At 38.5% G+C, this 23,818-nt stretch overlaps 2 protein-coding genes across 6 annotated transcripts in view; both read left to right on the top strand.

Annotated features, from left to right (window-relative positions):
- Window positions 1-3,291, top strand: part of ACSL6 (acyl-CoA synthetase long chain family member 6) — a 56,636-nt gene extending 53,345 nt beyond the window's left edge. For all 5 annotated transcript variants that reach the window (XM_081271458.1, XM_081271454.1, XM_081271455.1 and 2 more), the window contains one exon: window positions 1,671-3,291. In XM_081271458.1, coding sequence (XP_081127584.1) covers window positions 1,671-1,808 — 138 coding nt within the window. In that variant the 3' untranslated portion in view covers window positions 1,809-3,291. The remainder of the gene's footprint in view (window positions 1-1,670) is intronic.
- A 9,346-nt stretch (window positions 3,292-12,637) lies between these two features.
- Window positions 12,638-23,818, top strand: part of MEIKIN (meiotic kinetochore factor) — a gene marked incomplete at both ends in the record, with an annotated part of 128,298 nt that continues 117,117 nt past the window's right edge. The window contains 4 exons of the mRNA XM_081298189.1: window positions 12,638-12,788; window positions 12,967-13,057; window positions 13,467-13,554; window positions 15,227-15,287. Coding sequence (XP_081154315.1) covers window positions 12,638-12,788; window positions 12,967-13,057; window positions 13,467-13,554; window positions 15,227-15,287 — 391 coding nt within the window. The remainder of the gene's footprint in view (window positions 12,789-12,966; window positions 13,058-13,466; window positions 13,555-15,226; window positions 15,288-23,818) is intronic.

The raw sequence follows: 23,818 nt of genomic DNA, 5'->3' as shown, positions 1-23,818 counted from the left end.
CTGTGCTGTGCCCACAGTAGTTGTATCATACTGCAGTATCTCTCATTAGATTATAAACTACATGTGGGCAGGGATTGTTACTTAGTCTTCTTTGTATTCCCAAAGCCTAACATGGTACCTGACACATAGTAGTTGCTCAATAATTATCAATTACACAAAATGACGAATGAATGTAAGTGTGCATTTAGAACATATATTTTTATTTAATTCTTTGAAGTCTGCAGTACCGCAGTTTGCAGCCTTGATTAAATATCATCACTATTTAATGATATGAGTGTATCATCTTAACAAAATTACTGAATTTGGGTCCAGTTGTCAAGACGTAACTACTTAGTGATGATGTCACTTCAGGGTTTAGCCTACCCAAGCCCAGAACATAAGACTTTCAAAGAACTGACCATGAGCCTTCCTGCTGGAGCTGCACATGAGAGGAGCCTAACCATGCTCCCCTAGATCAGTCCCTTCCATCCTGTCCAGTCCTCATTCTGCTTCACAAGGAGACTGAATGAGGAGGCTTGGGTTCTACTCCATTAGAGTAGGTAATGTAGACACTGTGATCTCTCCATGCCTCCCCTCTGGTGAAATAAAATTCCATGGTGAAGCTTGTTTTTCACTTGACCTTATCATATCCCCCCAGACTTTATATTCCTCCTGTGAATAGCATCTGTTTTTAGGCAGCCATCGAAAACAGAAACCTAGGAATCCCAGAGGTTGCCTTCCTCTCGACTCTTCTCGCCAGTTCATCTCTGAGTGGTTAGAATTGCTTACTCATCTCTGTAGGCCTTTCACTCCTCTCCCATGAATTGCCTAGTCCTTCTGAAGAGTTGCCCTGCTTCCAGTCTGCACTTTCTCACAAGCCACCTTCCCATTTCTTCAAGAGAAATTTCTCCAAGAGAAATGGTTCTAAGGTGTGTGTTCAGCCCTGCCATTGCTCTTTGTGAAAGACCCGACCTGAGAGAGTACTTCAAAAAACAAATAGAGCTTTACTCAACCTCCATGTACCACTTCAGTACCACTCTATAGAGTAAGGTTGGGCTCCTGCATAAGGTGGCCCATCTACCATTTCAGCTTCATCCCTCACTTTACCTATTTTATACAAGACCAAGAAACCTCTTGGATTTCCCTTCTTATGCTCTGCCATTTCTAACCATCCCGCAACCCCCGCCCCCAGCTTTTTTCTTGAGGCTGCCTCTACCTATTATGGCCTTCTCTACCCACCTCTTCCCCTTTGCTGGTTGACTATTACTCATTTTTCTAATCCTCACTGAAATGGAAGTCTTCCCTGATGCTCCTCCCTCTTACCTACCATTTACTGAACTCTGAAGGTCCTTCATCCCATGTATACCATGCTAATAATTGCCCAGCATCTCTCTGTCTGCTCTGCTGTATGCAAATGTGTGCTCCCTGTGGGTGGGTATGTTCATAATACCTCTTTGTATCCTCAGTACCTGGCACAGAGTAAGCAACCAATTCACTTCTGTTGACTGGCAAAATAAGAAGGAAGGGGGGAAATGGCTTTCAGACACATCAAGTGGGCTGAAATTTTTTGACTGAGCATAGTGTTTATCAACACATCTGTCTGTTCCTATATACCTGTTTACTTTCACCATGTATGCTCTTAATGCTCTGTTTTGTTCTTGTTTAAGATGTATTCTGCATTTGATTTTTAGGTTAAAGCCATTTACATCCATTCTGACATGTTCTCAGTTCAAAATGGCTTGCTGACACCAACACTAAAGGCTAAGAGACCTGAGCTGAGAGAGTACTTCAAAAAACAAATAGAAGAGCTTTACTCAACCTCCATGTGAAGTTCAAGGAAAGTTCTTCTCAGTATAATGGACTGTGCAGCAATATTATAGTAATTCTTGAAAGTTAATGAGTAAAAATGACACAGCTGGGAAATGACACAGCTGGGAAAGAATAAGCACCTGATTTTATGACTGAGCCTTTTCCTGTCCCAAGAGGTCTTTAACAATATTTTCTCTATCATCACTGAGTACACTTTATTTTTATTAAAATTATATTGTAGCAAGCTGCTAAAAATATTGCAAATGGCAATGTAAAAATTAAGACATTTTCTCAAGAACTGTGTACCACTAAAAGTAATATATTCTCAATGTTCACAGAACTATTAAACATAAAGGAAAAGCATAACTGATATTGTACTTAATTATTTGTGGAATAATAACCAGATACAGCAAATATCTAGGCAATGTCTACCTCATTCAACAACTGATTATCAAAACTACAATCAAGTCAGACTTAAAAATTAAAATGATGTGTATAGAATCACACTAAAACATGATAACTCATTATTCATGATTTCAGATTTGTTAAACATGACAACATGACAATCCTTATTGAGGTGGAAGTTTTATCTCTGATTTTTACTTTTATTCATGAAAAATTCAAATTCAGATATTCTAGAATATGATAATCATAGAACAACTTACAAAAGTCTTTCAATGTTTTCTCATTTATTAATGTCATTAAGATATTTAAGAACTACCTATAAAAAATGTAATGTAAAACTAATCAAATATAGTTTCCACATATTTGGGGATTTCTTACCATAATGAATTCTAAAATCTGTTGACTCTATGATGAACAGACCCTTGGGGAAGACTTAAAAAGAAACATGGAGTTTCTTTTTCAGAGTGAGGAACAGTAATATACCTAATACTTCTTGCTGCTGGGGCCTTTCCCTCTTCCATTTACCAGGCCTGGGAAACCAAATATGGCTGCAATTCTGAACAGTTTCACTTTCTTTCAATAAGACTATCAAGGTATGATATGGGGAGAAGTGGATATTATTTCCAAAGAAAATAATTTCTTAATAACAATTTTGAAGAACCTCTTTAAAATGCCCTTAGAATACCTTAGGTCCATCATAATTGCCACTGCTAGTGGCACGATTCCATTCCCCGAATCTTTGAATGCTCCTTAGTTTAACCATAAAACTTGTTTTCTTGAATTATGTATTTGGATACACCCTGTACCTAGGTGCCAAGAATCCATATGACAAAAACCCTGATTTCCTGGGTAGCACATCAGTTCCAAACTATGGAGTGCACATCTGAAAAAAGGCACTGTTCCTAGGAAAGTGTTTTTCTTCAGTAGGGATAGTACTCTGAAAAATGTACAAACAATTCATATGCAATTTATGTGTGTTAATTCAAAATATGTGCTTAGTGTTTCAGGGCAGAAACTCCTTCCCCTGGAGGAAGTCCAAACTCTGAATGAATGCTGTCAGTTAAAAACTGCATAATCATATGGGTCTACTGGATGAATCCACATCAGTGCTTGTACACTTACATTTAAGTCTTGTCAAAAGTAGACAACGGCATCATTTGATGTATTTATTCAGTTTTTTTTACATATTTCTTGGGCATAGTCTTTCTGAAGACATGCAAATTTGGCATTTAATAAATGAGTTAGTTCTGTGCACATTGTTATTGTTTTTTTTTTTTTTTCTTGTTACTGGGGATTGAACCCAGGGGCCCTTTACCTCTTTATTTTTTATTTTTGAAACAGGGTCTCACTAAGATGCTTAGGCCTTGCTCACTTGCTAAACTGGCCTCAAACTTGTGATCCTCCTGCCTCAGCCTCCCAAGTGATTGGGATTGCAGGCATGCACCACTGTACCCAGTCTTGCTAAGTTGCTGGGGCTGGCTTCAAACTTGCAGTTCTCCTGCCTCAGCCTACTGAGTCACTGGGAATACAGGTGTGTGCCACCATGCCTAATCTTCATAATTAATATTAATTTTCAAAGGCATTTCTAACTGAACAAATACTTAATATGTCCAAAACCATATCTGTACAGCACTGGCTTTTAAAAATATTTAATATATATTTTATCAATTAAAGGTGAAAATCATTACCTAAATTGGAAATTCATACTATTTTAAGGGCAAGTAATGTAATTTAAGCATTTGAAACTTATTTTGATTCTATTTACACCTTATAGCAGTTGATATAATTACTTATGGACAGCTTAAGATTTCTTTCTTTTTTTTTTTTTTGGTCACTCAAAAGATCCTGTATTCTAAAAGACTTCCTGATCTCTAGTTAAATTATCATAGTTGGGCCCATTGGTTAGGGTTAGTGCAGATGTGCTGAGAAAAGTAAACACTGGGCCTTAAATACATTGCATGTACTCATCTATTCTTATAATTCCATTTAAGTTTGTAATAAATGACAAATGAAACAATATGTACTAATGAAAAAATATTTCTTGCTTCAGATTTTTCAACCTTATTTTGTAGAGAAAAAGTTTGTGTTTTTCTTTAACCAATACAGAAAAAAAAAAAAAAACAAACTATGTACTTAAGAGTCATGCTCACTTTGGCCATTGGATCCTGTTTAAGACTAGAGGTGTAACAGAGAATCAGTTGCTTAAGCATAAATATATTCCTAAATGTTTGGCCTTTTGGACCTGTTTCTCGTTTTACAAACCAATCCTGTTGTATATATTATAACATGAAATATGCACCATTTTTTTCCTGTTGCCATAAAAATGTCCTTATATAGTATTGAGGCTTCCCCTCCAGGTGGGAAAGGAGACTGTGGCCAGGTATAGTACCTAGGCCTAGCTCCATGTATTAGTAACTCAGAAGTTCAAGGATTACACAAGTCACTCTTACATTCTAAATTTAGGTAAAATTAGAAGCATGAGAAAAACAAGTTTCCATTGGAATTTTTGTAATCAGGTAATGTTTTAGCAACCTGAAGTTAGCACTTAATTTGATTATGTCACCCATCAAAAAATTGATTATATTTTATTTTTCTGCTCTAAAAAATGTGAATTATCTTTTCTGCTCCAAATGTACAAAGCACAAATGTGTGTAGTTATTTAAAATACAAAATATTATAAAAATGAATGTGAAGAATGGGAAAATGCATTTTTGCATGAAAACCAACTACTTAGAAACTTGTTTAATATCTCAGGAAAAAAAAGAATGGCTAATCATGTATGAAATTGGTAAACTATAAGTTGGCTGTGTTTTCTTGCCAGTTTTTATTTTAAGGACATTTAAATGAAAAGAAAAAAGGATCCTAGTAATCTAAATTTTCTCTCAAATATGCTATATAATCCTGTGAATCTATAATTAACTACAATCAGGATGGGATTAGCATCCAAATGAGGATGAGGACCAAACTCCAAATGGGAAACTCTTCAGTGAGATCACTTTAATGGTTGTAACACAGAGGCAATAGGTAAATACTTGAAATGCAAGCACTTCTAAACTTGGTCCCAAGAAAGTGTTTTCACAAAGTGACAATGGCTTTTAAACATTCATTGGACTGATTATTTTACTTTTCCTTGTTAAATCATTGCAGTAACTGCATGGGGGGTGGAAATGGATATTTTTTGAAGACTGGCTTATTCTACTTTCAATTTTTGAAAACTGAGGGGATTAAAATATTACTTTTTAAATATGCATAAAAGTATCTTAACCAATTATATTTTCATTTGCTTTGTTATAGCATGCATCCAACTATAAAATGCATTTATGAAAACTTTTGTAAAAAAATAAAGACTTCATTTCTCAAAGTTGCTTACAATTACTATTTTATATATTTATATAACAGATTCCCTGATGAGAGTGTATTTGGTAATCTTCAATCACAGTGCTTATGGCATCAGTGGATCAAGCTCCATTGCCAACCAGAATATTCTACATTGTCTGCATCCTCTATAAGGTTCCCCAAATTCCAAAATCTTATGGTGCACCCAGGGACACTCTCTTTTGCCTTTGCTGCAACTCCTACTATCATCAATTGTGTCCTGGTTTTAAATGTGTTTTTTTTTGTTTTTTTGTTTGTTTGTTTGTTTGTTTTGTACCAGGAATTGAACCCAGAGGTGCTTTAACCATTGACCCACATCCCCAAACTTTTTTATTTATTTATTAGAGACAGAGTCTTGCCAAATTGTTTAGGGCCTCATTAAGTTGCTGAGGCTAGCCTCAAACTTGCGATCCTCTTGCATCTGTCTTTGGGTATAGGCTGAGATTACAGGCATGTGCCACTACACCACCTGTATTTAAATCATTTTTATTCTAAAAGAACAAATAAAGCCATATTGAAATTTTCAAAAATACTGTTTTTTCAAACAATATTTCCATAATGTTCTTTAATCATATTCAAATTAAAGTTTCTTAAGATGGCACATTCTGTCATATGTAAATTATGCAGATTGTCTTCTCTATATATGTGATATCAACCACTTCTCTCTATTCTCACAATTATTATGAAGTTTGGGTCACCCTCATCTCTCATCTGGATGGTACAGTTGTTTCCTTAAGTAGTCCTCATATTCCCAGCTCTGCTTCCTCAAATTTTACCATCCACATTTCAGCCATGGCCATCTGGTCATGTCACTTTCCTGCCTAATGCTCCTTTGATGACCTTCCATAGTTTTCAGGATCACGTTCACACTCCCTGGTTCAGCATACAAGGTCTAGCATCTCTTATCCTGACCCTTCCCCATGGAGGCTCAGCTCTAATCGCCAATTACTTTTGGTAGTGCCCTTAAAGCATTAAGCTATCCTGTGCTTCTGTGCCTTTGCACATACAGTCCCCTTTCCCTAGAATCCCTTTCCTTTAATCTCTCAACTCCTACCATTCGTCTCTTAAAACTCAACTTCAACTTAGAAGCTTCCCATGTGGTTGATTGATTGATGTTCTCTCTGTCCCTACCCCCAGACTGAGTTGCTTCAAGTTTTAGCCCCAGTGCAGAAGATATGGCCCATAGTGGATGTTGAAGAAATACCTACTGATGGAAAATCTTCTTGGTCCCCTTTTATATGTTGCAGAATATTAACACTGCAATATCTGAAAGTACATTTGATCCATTGCTATGATTTATTTCATTCTTGTAAACTAAGCAAAAATAAACTGGTTTTCAGATGGACTCCTAAAAACCCACAAGGCTCTTCTGTGGATTACGCCATAATAAACCATTAAGCAGAAAGACCTCCTTTGGGCTTTAAGCAATGTCAAACCCAGTGGCTGTTTTCAGAATGCTTTCTTCAGAAATCTCATCAAAAATTGGAATTTGTTTGCCCATAGAAGTTAGTCTATCCATGACTGTTTCCAGTCTACTCAAACCCATCATTTGATGAACTAAATACCATCAGTATAGACATAGGTCTATGTCTGGGAGCACTACAATGGGGATATGGAAGTTCCTGTGTCTTGTACCGGTGTCTATGTATTTGGGGTTGGAATCAGGGGAGACAGATGACTGAGTTGAGATGCCTCCGCCCTACCTCACCCTCTTATAGTTAAGTCAGGAGGAAAAGATAAGGCTGGGCAGATAGGGAGATGGGCCCGTGAGTAACTTTCTGAGCAGTAGAGCACAAACAGCACCTATAGGTATTTGCTAAGAAATTTATAAAAAGGCTATTTTAAAATCAGAACCTGTGTCACTGGGGTTTATGCCTTTCCAAAAAAGGAAACACACCTAATTGATATTTTAATTGGAATAAAGGGTGCATGGATATCTTGTGGACATTGAGTGTTTTACTCAGGATTGAGCAGAAGGCTGACTTCTTTAAACCTATAGATCTATATAAAGTCCCAGACAATAGTCACTCTTCAGTATCTCTTAGGACTCCTCCCTCTTCAGGAACTCTGATTTCTATTACTCTAATAATTCTGTTACTTTGCTCTCACCCTTGTGCCATGGATTTTATTCTTCAAATTCATGAGACAAGAACCCAACCTTGGTTTGTGCTATAATGACATAGGTTTCTTTTTTTCCATTTTTTAGGCTGGCTTTAGGTGAAGTTGTAAGCAGATTACTTCTGTCTCTAGTCCCTCCCCTCCCTGGCTTCTGAGAGCTTCAAACGCCTGGCCTTGCTCGCCTACCTCTTTCCCAACACATGTTAGAAGGAATGGGAACAGGTTGAGAATACTAGTCAAATACCAGGACAGTCATGGACCCAATGTTAACCATCCCTTGTAAGGAACTTCCCTAGGCTGTGGTTTCCTCAGCTGCAAAACGAGGAACAGCTAGATCGTTTCTAAGTGAAGGAGGGCTCAGTCACCTTCTTAACAAACTCCATTTTGTCCCTTTTTGACTCTGTCTTTTTAACTTTTTTCCCTCGGAGTCATTTTCTTCTGCAGTTTTCTTGGATCCCAGGACAATCATCTTTATAACAAAGGACTAACTACCTCCAAGCAACTGCCAAGCCTCACAGAACAGATTACCCCATAATGAGATTGCCCCTACTAACTGGGACTGTTTACCCCATGATGAAACCAAAGCACCTCCCTGCACGATGTTCTCATGTTGGGAACCAAATTGCCCCCTCAAGTGATGATGAGTGTCCCAGAGCTTCACAAAAACCAGTCCTGAGATAATGTTATTAATCAGACTACCTGACCAGGATAATTTATTCTGATAACTATGTAAATCTCCCAGCTATGCAAACACCCAATCCTTGCCTTTGTTCCCTTTTTCTATAAAATCTCAGTTGCTTTCATTCCTTTGAAGGCAGATCTCTGGTCACTATTTTCCTACATGTGTTCTTCCCTGTGTGGCCACTTTGATTAAAAGCTCCTTTCTTGCCCTTTACCATTGCTGGTGATTGGCATCTTGGAACAGGTGACAGAGCCTGGTCTGTTGGAACAACCAGAGCTGGGGCCTTTGACTAATGACTTAGGTAACATAAGGATTCTTTTGGCTAAAGAAACCATGCTAGAATTTATTCCAATTTTAAAATTATGTATTAATCCCCATAAATCTTTACTTGATGACACTTTAGTGACTGATTCAATGTAGTAAGGCAGAGTTCTAGGGATGAGTTCTAGGGATGAGTACCAGAGTTCTAGGGATGATCAACTTTTGATTTAAATTGTTTTCCATTTTTCAGTGTTTCTTCCATTTCTGGACCTAGTCCCTCTCAGGGTCCAGACCTCCCAAAGGTCATTTAAAAACTTTAAAGTTTCACAAGAGCCCCTAAAGGAGAAAGGGGAGCTACAAAACTTGGCTTGTAGACTAGAGGCTATTAGCATATTATGAATGAGACTAAAGAAAGGATATTGGAATAAGATAATCACTTTATATTGTAGCACAACTGTGAGATTTTGCCTGAATGACTATTTCTGATTTACCTTTGTATCCCATCTACTACAATACCTAACACTGAGTACGATGCTCAGTAAACACTGATTCAGTGTCTCAAAGCACTAGTATGTCTAACCAGGAAAGAATGCCTACCTGAAAGAAAAGTGACCACAACACTCAGAGCGACCAAGAGAGCTTTACTGAAGCAATCCAACAGAGGAGAAGAGAGAGAGAGAGAGAGAGAGAGAGAGAGAGAGCAAGAGAGATAGAGTAAGAGAGACTCTTACTCTGGTGGGAGGGGGGGAAGACAGGAAGGTGGGGCTGAGAGCAGCTTCCTCTGAGAATGAGGAAGGAGATGTAAAAAAATAATGGGAAAGGGGTTTGGGATTTTCTCTAGCAAGGAAAACTTAAGCAGTAGAACAGAGCAGAGGGGAAGAAGAAGAAGACGGGAGTGAGTATCCCAAAAAGCCTGTAAGGGACTTTAAATTCTTAGTAACCTGTTTTCAGTGATGACAAAGCAACTTTAAAGGCTATTTTCATTAGATCTTGGATAGGGGTCTGAGGGCTCTCCTCAGCTCGTTTGAGCTTTGGGTTAGCTGGTAAGAGGACCTGGTGGGACCCAGTGTGGGCGCTAACAGTAGAAGAGAGGAGTGAGTGGGTGGAGGGATTTATACCTTTAGTACCTGCTACCTCATGCAATGGGGCAACAGTCTGAGGAAAGGAAGTCCTGTAGGTTTTTGATTTAGTAATTGGAGGGGAGAAAGCAGGTTATTGAGGCTGGGGAGATGGTGGAGGGGCTGGAGCAGAAGGCTGAGGGTGAGGATCTATTGGAGCCAGGTGATAGGGTGGAGGTTCATCAGCAGGATCAAAAGTAGTGGATGAGTCCGGAGGAGGAGAAAGTTGGGGATCAGTGGTTGTGGGTGTTGGTTTGCAAGCTAGAAAAATTTGCAGAGGTTTGCAAGAGGTGCAGAGAGCACAAGCAAGAAGAAAGCTTGGACATAAGCAATCACTACCCCATTTTTCTGAACACTCACGGTAATTGTAGAGACCACTTAGAATGGAGGGATCCAGGGACCCAAAAGGGGGCCATCTGCTTTGGTTGTCTAAGGGATAAGTGGGCCAGGCCTGGGTGCTACATTTGATCAATTTTTTGGGTTTGATGTTTGGTGTCAAGGAGAGGGTTTTGAGGTTATCCAAGAGTCATTGTAGGGGAGAGTCGACCGGCAGAGAGGACACATTACCCATGTCACAAAGGTAGTATAAGGAGGAGGGAAGAGATCGCAAACGTAGTATAAGGGAGAGGGAAGGAGACGCAAAGATAGTATAGGAGAGAAGGAGGAAACTGATTTATTGGCAAAAGGGGCGTCCCCGCTAGAGCCAAAAATCAGGAGTGCCTTAGTGGCAGGTTCGAGCTGCAGAGATTGGTCGTCACCGAATCCTGACAGTCGAAGCTCTCATCCTGGCCAGAGCCAGAGCCTTGGGGAGACCTTGGCCAAGGCTTTTCGGGACCCCTCCTGGAGAGGCCAGATACTCCCAGGGCCAGAAAGAGGGGAAAGAGAGAGACAGGGGAAGAGGGAGGAAGGGGAGGGTAAGCATCTCTCTAGCGGCCGAGTCTTGAAGGTGAGAACTAGGACTTTATGAGACCCACCAAAACCATGAAGGTCTGGGTGGGGTGTGATGTTTGGTTCTCTGTTATGTGTCCCTGGAGGTTACACAGTCCTTTAAGGGAGACCTACAAAGCCTATGCTGGTAAACTACCAGCTGGGAAGGGGAATAATTTTGAACCCAAGAGTCTAATCTGCCCAAGGAAGGAGTCCCTGAGGGCCACTGTGGCCTTGAAGGCTGTGGTGGGGTGTTTTCCTCCCCGCAGGTGGGCAAAGAGGTTTGTTGGACGATCAAAGGTCAAATCCTCCTGACACCACCATTGGGTTTAGGACTCCAGGAAGGGGAAACTCACCAATCAAAGGCCAGTGGTGGATGGAGTTCTGGCGATTGAGAAAATGGGTTCAGGTTGTCCGGCGAGTGGCACTTCTGAAGGAAGAGGGACCCAAAAGTGGGTTTTAACCCTCTCCTGGGTTTTGGCACCAATGAAAGAAAAGTGATCACAACACTCAGAGTGACCAAGAGAGCTTTATTGAAGCAATCCAACAGAGGAGAAAAGAGAGAAAGAGAAGGAGAGAGAGAGAGAGAGAGAGAGAGAGAGAGAGAGAGAGAGAGAGAGAAAGAGCAAGAGAGAGAGAGAGAGCACACAAGAAAGAAAGAGCAAGAGAGAGAGAGAGTAAGAGAGATGGAGAGCAAGAGAGACAGGCCCAGCAGGAGGGAGTTTTTATAGCCCAAATCTAATGGGGTCTCTGGGTCTGCAAGCGGCCTTGTTGGCACACAAGGGGGTTAAGTGTTCGGCCTTGAGCGGCAGGCTGAGTGTTCAGCCTTGAGCAGGGGGGCAAAGCGCTCAGCCTTGAGCGGGGCTTGGGTGTTTGGGCTTGAAGCAAACAGGTGATAAAGAACCAGACAGGGGGTTTGAGTGGCCAGGTCATCCTGCAGCTAACTTGTTTGGCATGCCCTGCAGACAGCTTACTCAGCCTGTCCTGCACCTAACACTACCCTCTGTTCTTTCTTCTTTTGTTATTGTATTTTGATGAGTAATTATATATTAAATCAACTGTCATCAATGTTTCTATGAGAAAATTTTAAATACAAAACTTAAGAGTAACTTTATTATGGATACACCGGGTATATATGTGCTTATAATCCCAGAAAAAATCTTTGAGCTTTTCCTAATTTTATCTCTGCAGACTGCATTTTCCAATGCTGTGAAGAAAAAAAATTAAGAAAAAAGTTGACTTGTTATAGTTGTGTGTGCAATATGCTTATTGGATGCAGCCAGATGGTTCAACCTGGGTTTATGGAGACAAGGGAAGCTCATTGAGTTGAGCCCCAAGGGTCGGGGAGCCCCTGAGGAGTCTTCTGCCTTGACCACAAGATGCCCAGATGTCCAAGAGGTAGCTTCTGGGCACAGACTAAGGGTCTCTGTCCTTGAGAATCCAGTATGCTAGAAGGCTTGGTTAGACTCTCAAGTGCCAAATAGATGCTCCTTAACGCCTTATTGTGCACTCATTCCTCTCTGAAGTTCCTGCACTGAGATGGGGGCAGATCCCTAGCTGGACTTCATGTGCCCAGAGACCTAAAACCCCATTACTAAGGCCTTATGCAGTGCTAAGGAGAGTGGCGGAAGCATGGGTAGCCCGTGTTGGGCCTAACTGACTAATGAGTAAATGAAAAGTAAAAGAGTGACCTCCTACACGGATTAAAAAAAAAAAAAAAAAAAAAAAGCCTTTCCCAACAAACTCAGGTTCCGCTGTCAGTGAGACCCGAGGAGACCCAGCGCTTCCTTCCGGGGGCGGGGCCTCCGAATCCTCCGTCTTCCCAGAAGCCCCTGCCAGGCCTCAACGAGATAAAAAGGCTGGAGGAGACTCCTTGGCTCTGGCTTTGGAGTGTTGGTCTGCAGGCCTGGTCTGTGCTTCTGACTGTAGCTCGATTCCTCAGGAAAGGACGAGGCAGGACAGGATGTCGAGGGCCCCAGGGCTCCCAAGGCCTAGGAGTGGGGTGGCCTTGTGGTCTTTACGGGTCTACACCTACAAGAAGCGGGCAGGCCAGAGGCTCAATGTAACTCCGACTCCTAACCAAGGCCTGCCCCTGAGGACACAGGCCCGGCCAGGTTTGGGCTCAAGGCTTGTCCTTTCCATGGAACCCGGGGGTGGGGAAGCTGCGGCGCGTCCCCGGGAGGTGGGGGGCAGGGCGGCAGGGCGGCAGGCCTGAGCCCCCAGCCCAGGGTTCCCCCAGGCCGTTGAGTGGGCAGCCAAGCTCTTTCCCTGAAATGTGCTGCCCTCTTGCAGGCCTGAAGGGGAAAGGCAAACAGCACGGTTTGCCGAAGATAGCAGAGACCGAGCAGAGCAGGCAGGGAGCTAGCAGCTCTGCATTGCCAAGGTGGGTAGTCTGGGTGCAGTCCAGGCCGCCTGGCTTCTTAGAAAACCTAAGTTCTTTTTTTTTTTTTTTTTTTTTTTTTTGCAAAGTAGCCTGCCATTCTAAGACTCAACAAAGAGAATAAATGGAATACTCTAATATTGTTTTACTTAGATGGAGAAATTTGACTTCACAAAGAATTTTGTTAAAAAAAAAAAAGCTGAAATCTTGCCAAGTTATCTAAAGCAAGTGAAATGTAAAACCTCTAGGAAAGTATTTGTGGTGCCATTTGGGTATTGGTGCAAATCTCCTGGTCCTTACTTCTTCCTGAAGATGCTTCTAAAGAGCCTTTCAGGTTCAGAACAATATGAAGAGAGAGACAGGTAGAGTCAAATCCACATGGTGCAAACTAATTGTGTTGTTTATTTGTTAGCACTCAGTTAAGCATTACAGGAGAGACAAGCCTGAAAGAAAATAGCACTGGAGAAGAGACCCAGGATGAGAAGATGGCTCCATTGAGTGTATGTATGTTTCTCCTATGGTGGGAGGGTACACTTAGTGTAGACACATGTAGTAGTTAATGCCCTTCCGAATGAAAGAATAAAATGGTCTTTGTTCAGTAGAAACTGCATTGCTTTCTAGTTTTTTATCAAGAGTGGTGTGGTTTTTAGATAAGAAGACCTTAAATTTCTGACTCAGGTAGATTCATAACTGTTCACTTTCATTTTTTTTCTTTAACAAGTATTGGCGAAATGTATTTATGGCTCATTTTCTGTGTGACAGATTCAAAATGTTGTTTAATGATTTCTTTATGTTTGGGTAGCACTTTGACATTTTAAAGCCATTTTCATGGTTTCCATTTGACTTTCTATTAACCATTAGAAATATGATTTATTACCAAGAGTTCAATATGTTACAGAGCAGTCTAACATTCATTCATAAACTATATAAACTCTTGGTGTACTTAATGTGGATTCTGTACAATATTTTATAGTTGTATAGCAGTAGTTTGGGGGAAACTCGACTTTTAAAAATGAATTGTGACTTATCTGACATTCGCATTAAACGTGATTATCAAATCCCATATTTTTAGCTTACATATTTCTCTGTAGCATGACTTGGGGATGTCAGCTTCTACCTAAGGCTTTTTTCTTTTTTAAACTCTTTTACCTCATATTTTAACAGCATAAAACAAAGTGTTCCTTGTAGATGATTTATACTATGAAAAAATATTTTAAAGTTTCTTCAAAATTTTATATTTTTATGCTTTTATTCTGTGTGTTTTTAAACATTTTACAAATTTTTATGCTTTTGTATATATTCCCTTAACATTAAATAGTCTTCAAAAATGATTTTTAATGTCTTAGTGTTTTGTCTTATGGATAGATACATATACTGTAATTTGTTGGAGATTGAGATTATTTCTAAGGTTTTGCTATTGTAGATATTAGTGGACATCCTGGTACAGAAGGTTTTTTTTTACATATCTCAAATTCTTACACTAAAATAAATACTTTGCAATAGGTCAAAGAGTGGATTGTATTTACAGTTTTTTTTAATCATGTTGGCAAATTGGCGCCATATTACTCAAACTGAATGTGTGTGTGTGTGTGTGTGTGTGTGTGTGTGTGTGTGTAGTTGTTTTCCATATCTTTGAATGCTAGTGAGTTGGTACTCTTTTTCCTCAAGTTACTCACCATTTGTTTTTTTTTTTTGGTATGTGTAATATCTATTTATAACATATTGATGATAGTTTTATACCTATATGACAAATATTACCATGTTTGTTTATGTATTTAATTTTAGATATAGAATTTTAGACTTATCTATTAATTTTTTTCTTTTAATATATTTGTTTGCCTTTATATTTAGAGAAAAAAGCCTTTCCTCCTTAGGGGATCAGAAAAATATTCACCTTTGACTTCTATTTACTGGTTTATCTCACAGTAGTAAGTGGATTCCTATATTGTTGATTACCTATATATATGTCCATAGTATTATAGTTTAATATTTATTTTTAGATACAATATTAAATAAAGGATTACATTTGTGATCAGTAAGCTGAATCTGTTATACATATGAAACTGATATACAAAATTGACATTAGTTTTTCATGTTTAAAATAACCAAATCAATATGATGTGAAAATATTGAGTCACATAATTAATGCTCTTTTATTCTTATTCCACATAGGACTCAGTGACTGAGGACCTCCAGGTTGATAGTAGTTCATCTAATAGTGAACTAATATCAGGTAAGATTATTAGTGCTTTCTGTCTTTCCTCCTAATCAACATTCATTTGTATCTCTCTTCAGCTTTCTATTTCAGGGGAACATATCTTTCCCCTTGCCCAGTGTAAATCCTTCTGATTGTACTCTATACCTCATCCCCAAAGCCTACAAGCACATACCAGTGAATATGAAATTGTTATTGTGATTAGTGTTACAAAAGGGAGATTGACTTGAGTGTAATTAATTGAATTTAGTTAAATTAGGGAATGTTTCCTTGAGGGAATGGCAATTGAATTGAGATCTAAAGGAAGGAGGGTAGAAATTTATTATGCAAAGTGATGAGTAAAGAGAAATCAAGGCAAAAGGAACAGCATTTGCAAAGACCTTACCATGGGACTGACCATTATGTGTTCAGTGAACTGAAAGATGGTCAGTAGATGGAAATGTGATTACAAGACTGTAGGACAACTACAGACTTTGTATAGCTTTGTAGTCCATGTCAAAGATATTGATGTTTATCTTTGCAGCAGCAGGAAGCCATTAAAGTTTTAAAATAGGAATGATATGATCACTTTAACTGTAAGTTATGAATGCCTTTAAGATGACCAGCAATGTCAAATGGGCAGATGGACATGCAGGGCTGGTGGTAGAAATCTGATTCATCTACATACTGATATAATTCAAGTTATTTTTGAAAAGAAAAAAAGGATGTTTTTTGGCACACCAGAAATACAGAGGAATTCTTAAAAGCAAATGAGATCAAATTGGTGAATATATCAAAAGTGGAAACAAACCACTGCAGAGGTAAAAATAGCTCTAGAGACATTCCAGCTTGACCAATACATGCAAAAAAAAAAAAATCCTCCAAAACTGTAATGAAGGGATCCTGAAAGAATTGTCAAGGTGATAGATTAAGAACTACATTTGAGCCTGGCGTGGTGACACATGCCTGTAATCCCAGCAGCTCAGGAGGCTGAGACAGGAGAATCGAGAGTTCAAGGCCAACCTCAGCAAAAGTGAGGCACTAAGCAGAGAGACTTTGTCTCTATATAAAATTACAAAATAGGGCTGTGGATGTGACTCTGTTGTCAAGTACCCCCATGTTCATTCCCTGGTACCCCTCCCCCCAAAAAAACTACATTTGAAATACCTGATATCCTTCCCCTTATCTCCTAATTATATTGGAAACACTGGCAATTACTAGTCCCTGCTGCCAGGATAAAACCCTGAGAACTACTTCCAAGCAGAGTACAATCTAGTAACTTTGTACGTCTTGAAAAATCAATTCAGAATTGCATATTTAATGAGGGAGATTGAACATACACATCTATTTTTCCCTTCTGAAACAGTACTAAAATACCAATAAAGGCATAAAAGAGGTGTGAAGCCACTAGGTGAAAAAAAGAATACACTGCAGCAGGTAAGAGATAATCAAAAATGGTTGGTACCTGGAAGATAGATGAATGAATTATAGTTGAATTAATGACCTAAAACAAAAGGCTTAATGCTTGGTTCCTAGAGTAAGTATAAACCAAGAAGCAAACTGACTCAGGCTCTAGTTTCAGGAATTGGAGGCATCACATATTCCTGAATGAATGGGTATAGTTAGTGTTGGGACATATGGAAAACTTTTAAGGTAGCAGATTCTTTGATCCATGCTTGTGAAGGTAACTATCCTTCTGCCCACCCTGACAGTTCAGATAGATTGAAGCAGAGAGACTTGACTAAGAGATATTAGGTGCTGCTCAAGTGAAAGGTGCTATACTGAAAATTAGGGAAGGGAATTAAGTGAAAGTCTCTATACTCAGTGGTAAAACCCTTGAACTCCTTATCCTACTCAGGCAAATACACCCCAAGAAGGAGATTAGAGGGTTCCTCCTTCTCTGCAGAGGAGATGACGTATATTCTGGCAGTAATAGCCTGGTCCATGTCTAAATACCTTTTAGTAAAACCTACTTCTTCTTAAACCCCTTTATAATGCTTTTTTAATGCTTCATCCTCGATCATTGAAGAATTATCAGGCATTTGAAGAAAATCTTTTTTTTTTTTTGGGTTAATAAAAAACTTTATTGTTATATTAAGCAGTTATTGTGATCAATAACCAGACATCTAACTAAATTATAGTTTAGAAACTAAATTATAAGGCAGTGTCAACTTTGACTCAGTTTTAATTACAATTATGTATCTTAAATTCAAAAGAGGTGATTAATGGCAAAACACTGAGCAATAATTTGACAAGGCTAATTATGCAAAGATAAGACCTTTCTGTTAAAAACCCATTAGTTCATGGTTTAGCTATGGTTAAAAAAAAAAATAGAATCCCAAACTGTATGTTTTCTCTTCATGTCTGCTTTTTCTGGATTATTCTTATCACCAGGTTTTCATAGTAGAAAAAGGAGACTTTGTGGTACTAGTCAGAAATTGTTCTATCCTATGAACTTTACAGCAAACTGGCCTGAGTGGGCACACAGTCACAATCACAAGCGTTGACTTAAAAGATACAAATAAAAATAAATTTGAATGACACAGATAATGAAAAGGAAAGAGACCATTTTTAAAAAAAAGTTTCATTAATATACTTAGGGTCATGAAAAATATTTCCAAAAAACAAGTGCAGGAGACCATAAAAAAGGAGAATTCATAGAACAAAAATAATTTTAAGGGCTGGGAATGTGGCTCAGGCGGTAGTTCGCTCGTCTGGCATGCGTGCGGCCCGGGTTAGATCCTCAGCACCACATACCAACAAAGATGTTGTGTCCTCCGAGAACTAAAAAATAAATATTAAAAATTCTCTCTCTCTCCTCTATCACTCTCTCTTTAATAAAGAAAAAAGTAATTTTAAAAATATAAAATCAGAAATAAAACATCCTATAGAAATATAAAATAAATGTAAGGAAACATTTGGGAGAATAGAAGAAATCAAAAAGATGATAAAAATAGTGATAATGATGGCATAATTCTGTGAGGAGAGCAAAACCACTGAATAATACCCTTGAAAACAATGAACCTTATGGTATCTGAATGAGCACTGTAATTAAAAATAATTAGAGGGTGAGACCAAGAATTATAATATCTGAAAAATCATGATTTCTAATATTATAGAGTAAACTCAAAAGAAATTATTAAACACATAAGACTAGAAATATTTTGAGAATTAAACATGGTCATAAGGACACATGTTGAAAGCACCTTTCAGATTCTAAACAGTATGAACAGATATGTCAAGAACAAATTTCAGATAGTATAAAGTATGCTATCACAATAAATGAAATAAAGACCCACACCAAGATACAACATTAAATAGTTTTATAACCCTGAGAATAAAGAAAAAAAAGTGTTTTAGTCATCCAGAGGAAAAATAAAAGCAGTTGGAAGTAAGTGGTCAATAGTTTGATGACACTGGACTTCTGAAGAGCAACTCCAAAAAGAAACTAGAACATGGTGGGGAAAGTGCATTTACAATTCTGAAGAGAACTGATTTTGCAAGGGTAGAATGAAGACTCACCCAAAATTTTATTTGGATTTCAAGACCCATGATGCCATCTACACAAGACAGTTGGTTTTTATTCATATAATGAGTCTTTCTGGAGAGAAATGTGGCTCCCAAACAAGACTGAAAATGGGTTGAGTAGGCAGGGAAAGGAGACTGGTCTGGGATTTTTATAGTGGTAAAAGAGTGACCAAAATGAGATTTCCCATGTGTAGTTTGAACTTTTTCAAATGATGAATACCAGACTTTGTTGTCACCTTGTCCAGATGTGAGGCAGAAGGGGAAGAGGGAACGATATGATTTAAAAGTTGTCATATATCAAAAATGTATTAATTGAATGTACTAATCTTGTATATTCAAATGTACTCTTGAATATACAAATCTCGATTTCTGTACCCAGCCACACTGTCGCTCAAATGTGAAGATAGCTTGAAGAAAATTTTAGATGGGTCTTCTAGGCACCTCTTCTCAGGAAATGAAGGAAATTTTCTAATAAAATCAGTAAATTAATACAGAAATCACAGGACCCACAAATTAAAGCCTTTAATACAGGAAACATGTAAATGAGTTTCTTAGGATAACGATAAAGGAAAATCTGAAGTAGATACCTGTCTAGAGGAAAACCAGTACAAATTTCAGCTAGCTTTTTCTCAGAAAAAGAAGCAATCAGTGAGGTGAATAGAGACCTTATTAATTGGGAACAAATTTTTGCCACCCGCACATCAGATACAGCACTAATCTCCAGTATATATAAAGAACTCAAAAATCTTAACACCAAACAAACAAACAAACCTAATCAATAAATGGGCTAAGGAGCTGAACAGACACTTCTCAGAAGAAGATATGCAATTGATCAATAAATATATGAAAAAATGTTCAACATCTCTAGCAATTAAAGAAATACAAATCAAAACTACTTTCAGATTTCATCTCACGCCAGTCAGAATGGCAGTTACCAAGAATACAAACAATAACTGTCGGTGAGGATATAGGGGAAAAGGCACACTCATACATTGTTGGTGGGACTGCAAATTGGTGCAACCAATCTTTAAGCAGTATGGACATTCCTTAGAAAACTTGGAATGGAACCACTATTTGACCCAGTCCTCCGTCTATACCCAAAGGACTTAAAATCAGCATACTATAGTAATGCAGCCACATCAATATTGATAGCAGCTCAATTCACAATAGCTAAATTGTGGAACCAACCCAGAGGCCCTTCAATAGATAAATGGATAAAGAAACTGTGGTATATATACACAATGGATTATTATTCAGCATTAAAAGAGAATAAAATTATGGCATTTGCAGGTAAATGGATGGAGTTGGAGAATATAATTCTAAGCAAAGTAAGCCAATCCCAAAAAACCAAAGTCCGAATATTCTCTCTGATATGTGGATGCTGATCCATAATGGGGGCATGGGAAAAATGGAGGAACTTTGATTGGGCAAAGGGGAGGGTGGGGAGAGGTTAGGGTCTGGGGGCAGGAAAGACGGTGGAATGAAATGGACATCATTACCCTAGGTTCATGTATGATGCCTATATGGTGTGATGCTACATCGTGTACTGCCGCAGTCTGGCTGGGCACAAAATCATGAGCCACTCAAGCAGGAACAAACTTTATTTTTGAAACTGCCACCAATGCCCCATATGCTCCCAGGACAATTAGGGACAATTGCCCACCGAACCCATGCAGCGTTCTTCCGGACACCAACAGGAAGTCCCTCCTCCGGAATTCCCGCCTACCGCACTTCCCCAACCAATGGGAACTCTCCAGGAGTCCTGTAGCAGGCCAAGGTGGACAGCAGGAGTCCAATATCCATATGAATGCAGATCTTAACATAATCATATCATCTCAATGGCTTGCTGGCATCACCTTTCAACCAAAAATGCCATGCATCATATTACTTGGCTGTGGCTCTTAGCAGTGTACTACAAGAGAAATCAGAAGTTGAGCTACAGTTGTGTACAATGAATCAAAATGCATTTTGCTGTCATATATACCTAATTAAAATTAATTAATTAAAAAAGTATGGGCTGGGGATGTGGCTCAAGCGGTAGCGCGCTCGCCTGGCATGCGTGTGGCCCGGGTTCGATCCTCAGCACCACATACAAACAAAGATGTTGTGTCTGCCGAGAACTAAAGGATAAATATTAAAAATTCTCTCTCTCTCTCTCTCTCTCTTTCTCCTCTCTCACTCTCTCTTAAAAAAATATTTAAAAAAAAAAGTAGAAGGAAGGAAGGAGAGAGAAATAAAAGGAAGGGAAAAAATAACAACCTGGTGTTTTTAAAAATATTGGAAGGAAATTTATGCTTCTGAAGAAAGTTGGGATGAAATAGTGGTAAGTACTTAGAAAACTAATTTTTAAATTAGGTAAAATTACTCAAAGGACAAAACTGTGTGGCAATAGGTTGTGAATATAGTTTATAGATGGCTCCACTGTGAATATATTTTGACAGTCAATAATAGAAACATTAAATACATTTAATTTAGAAATATAAAGAATGTGACTATCAAAGAAACAAGAGTAGATAATAGAGGTTACTAGAAAGTAGGGGATTATAGTTGAGAGCTATGAGATAAGATTGCAGCTTTTTTTTATAAGGTTTTTAGAATTACTTGGCTTTTAAAAAATGTAGTATAATTTGATAAACCTGTAATTTTAAATGCATTTAAATATCTAACTTGTTCAACTCAAAGTGGATTAAGCACCTAGGAATTAAACCAGAGACACTGCGTCTATTAGAAGAAAAAGTCAGCCCAAATCTCCATCATGTGGGATTAGGCCCCAACTTCCTCAAATAAGACTTCTATAGGACAAGAATTAATATCAAGAATCAATAAATGGGATGGATTCAAACTAAAAAGCTTCTTCTCAGCAAAAGAAACAATCAGTGAGGTGAATAGAAAGCCTTTTAATTGGAAACAAATTCATACCACACACATGTCAGAGCACCAATCTCTAGAATATATAAAAATCTTAACACCAGAAAAACAAATAACCCAATCAATAAATGTGCCAAGGAACTGAACAGACTTTTCTCAGAAGATGATATATAATCAATCAACAAATATATGAAAAAGTGTTCAACATGTCTAGCAATTAGAGAAATGCAAATCAAAACTAAGATTTCATCTCACTCCGGTCAGAATGGCAGCTATTATGCAAACAAACAACAATAAGTGTTGGTGAGGATGTGGGGAAAAAGGTACACTCATACATTACTTGTGGGGCTGCAAATTGGTGCAGCCAATATGGAAAGCAGTATGGAGATTTCTTGGAAAATTGGGAATGATACCACCATTTGACCTACCTATCCCTCTCCTCAGTCTATACCCAAAGAAATTAAAAACAGCATACTACAGGGACACAGCCACATCAATGTTTATAGCAGCACAATTCACAATAGCTAAACTGTGGAACCAACCTAGATAGATGAATGGATAAAAAAATGTGGCATATATACACAATGGAATATTACTCCACAATAAGAGAATAAAATCATGGCATTTGCAGGTAAATAGAGTTAAAGAAGATAATGCTGAGTGAAGTTAACCAATCCCAAAAAAACAAATGCCAAATGTTTTCTTTGATATAAGGAGGCTGATTCACAGTGGGATAGAGAGAGGGAGCATAGGAGGAATAGATGAGCTCTAGGTAAGGCAGAGAGGTGGGAGGGGAAGGGAGGGGGCAAGGGGTAATTAATGATGGTTGAATGTGATGATCATTATCCAAAGTACATGTATGAAAACACGAATTGGTGTGAATATACTATGTATACAACCAGAGATATGAAAAATTGTACTCTACATATGTAATAAGAATTATAATGCATTCCACTGTTATATATAAATAAAAAAGAATACAAACAACAGGCGCTGCGGTTGTGGCTCAGTGGTAGGAAGCTCACCTAAGATGTGCAAGGCCCTGGGTTCCATCTTTAGCACCACATGAAAATAAATAAATAAAATAAAGGTATTAAAAAAAGGATACAACAACAATAAGTGTTGGTGAGAATGTGGGAAAAAAGGCACACTCATTCATTGCTGGTGGGACTGCAAATTGGTACAGCCAAAACGGAAAGCAGTATGGAGAATCCTTGGAAAACTGGGAATGGAACCACTATTTGACCCAACTATGCACTCCTTGGTCTATAGCCAAAGGACTTAAAAATAGCATATTACAGGGACACAGCCACATCAATGTTTATAGCAGCACAATTCACAATAGCTAAACTGTGGAACCAACCTAAATGCCCTTCAGTAGATGAATGGATAAAGAAAATGTGGTATATATACACCATGGAATATTACTCAGCAATAAAAGAGAATAAAATCATGGCATTTGCAGGTAAGTGGATAGAATTGGGAATATAATGCTAAGTGAAGTAAGCCAATCCCCCCAAAACCAAAGGTTGCATGTTTTCTTTGATATGAGGATGCTGACTCATAAATGCAGTGGTGAGGGTGCATGGGAGGAATGGAGGAACTTTAGATAGGGCAAAGGGAAGGGAAGGGAACGGTCAAGGATGTCAGAATGATGGTGGAATGAGTTAGATGTCATTACCCTAAGTACATGTATGAAGACATGAATGGTGTGAAAATACTTTGTACAATCTGTGACTTGAAAAATTGTGTTCTATATGTGTCTATATGAAATGAATTGCATTCTGCCATCATGTATAACAAATTAAAATAAATAAGTAATTTAATAAAAAAATTCTAACTTGTGACACAAGGAACAACCTCCCACTGATACAGCATGAACATTTATTATTTTCTTTACCCAACTACCCAGATGGTGAGTACAGGGCTTTCCTTATATCTGAACCTCACTTGAGTTTTAGGGTTTGGTGGAAGGAATAGCTCTGCTGAGAAGTATTCATGAAATTTTGAGCAGTAGAAGGCAAGACAGATATAACATATGAGTGGATGAAGACAGAGCAAGAAGAGTGTGAACGGTAGCAAGGACAGGGGCAGGTCACTCTAGGACATTTGGAGTAGTGAGGGATAACCTACCTGCAACAGTTGAAGCTATAAAGAAGGATGGTAGATTGGGT

This window comes from Spermophilus citellus, assembly GCF_964194105.1.
Source record: "Spermophilus citellus genome assembly, chromosome: 1".
NCBI classification, from domain to species: Eukaryota; Metazoa; Chordata; class Mammalia; order Rodentia; family Sciuridae; genus Spermophilus; species Spermophilus citellus.
Note: the sequence above shows the minus strand (reverse complement) of the source record. Positions and strands in the feature narration are given on the sequence as shown.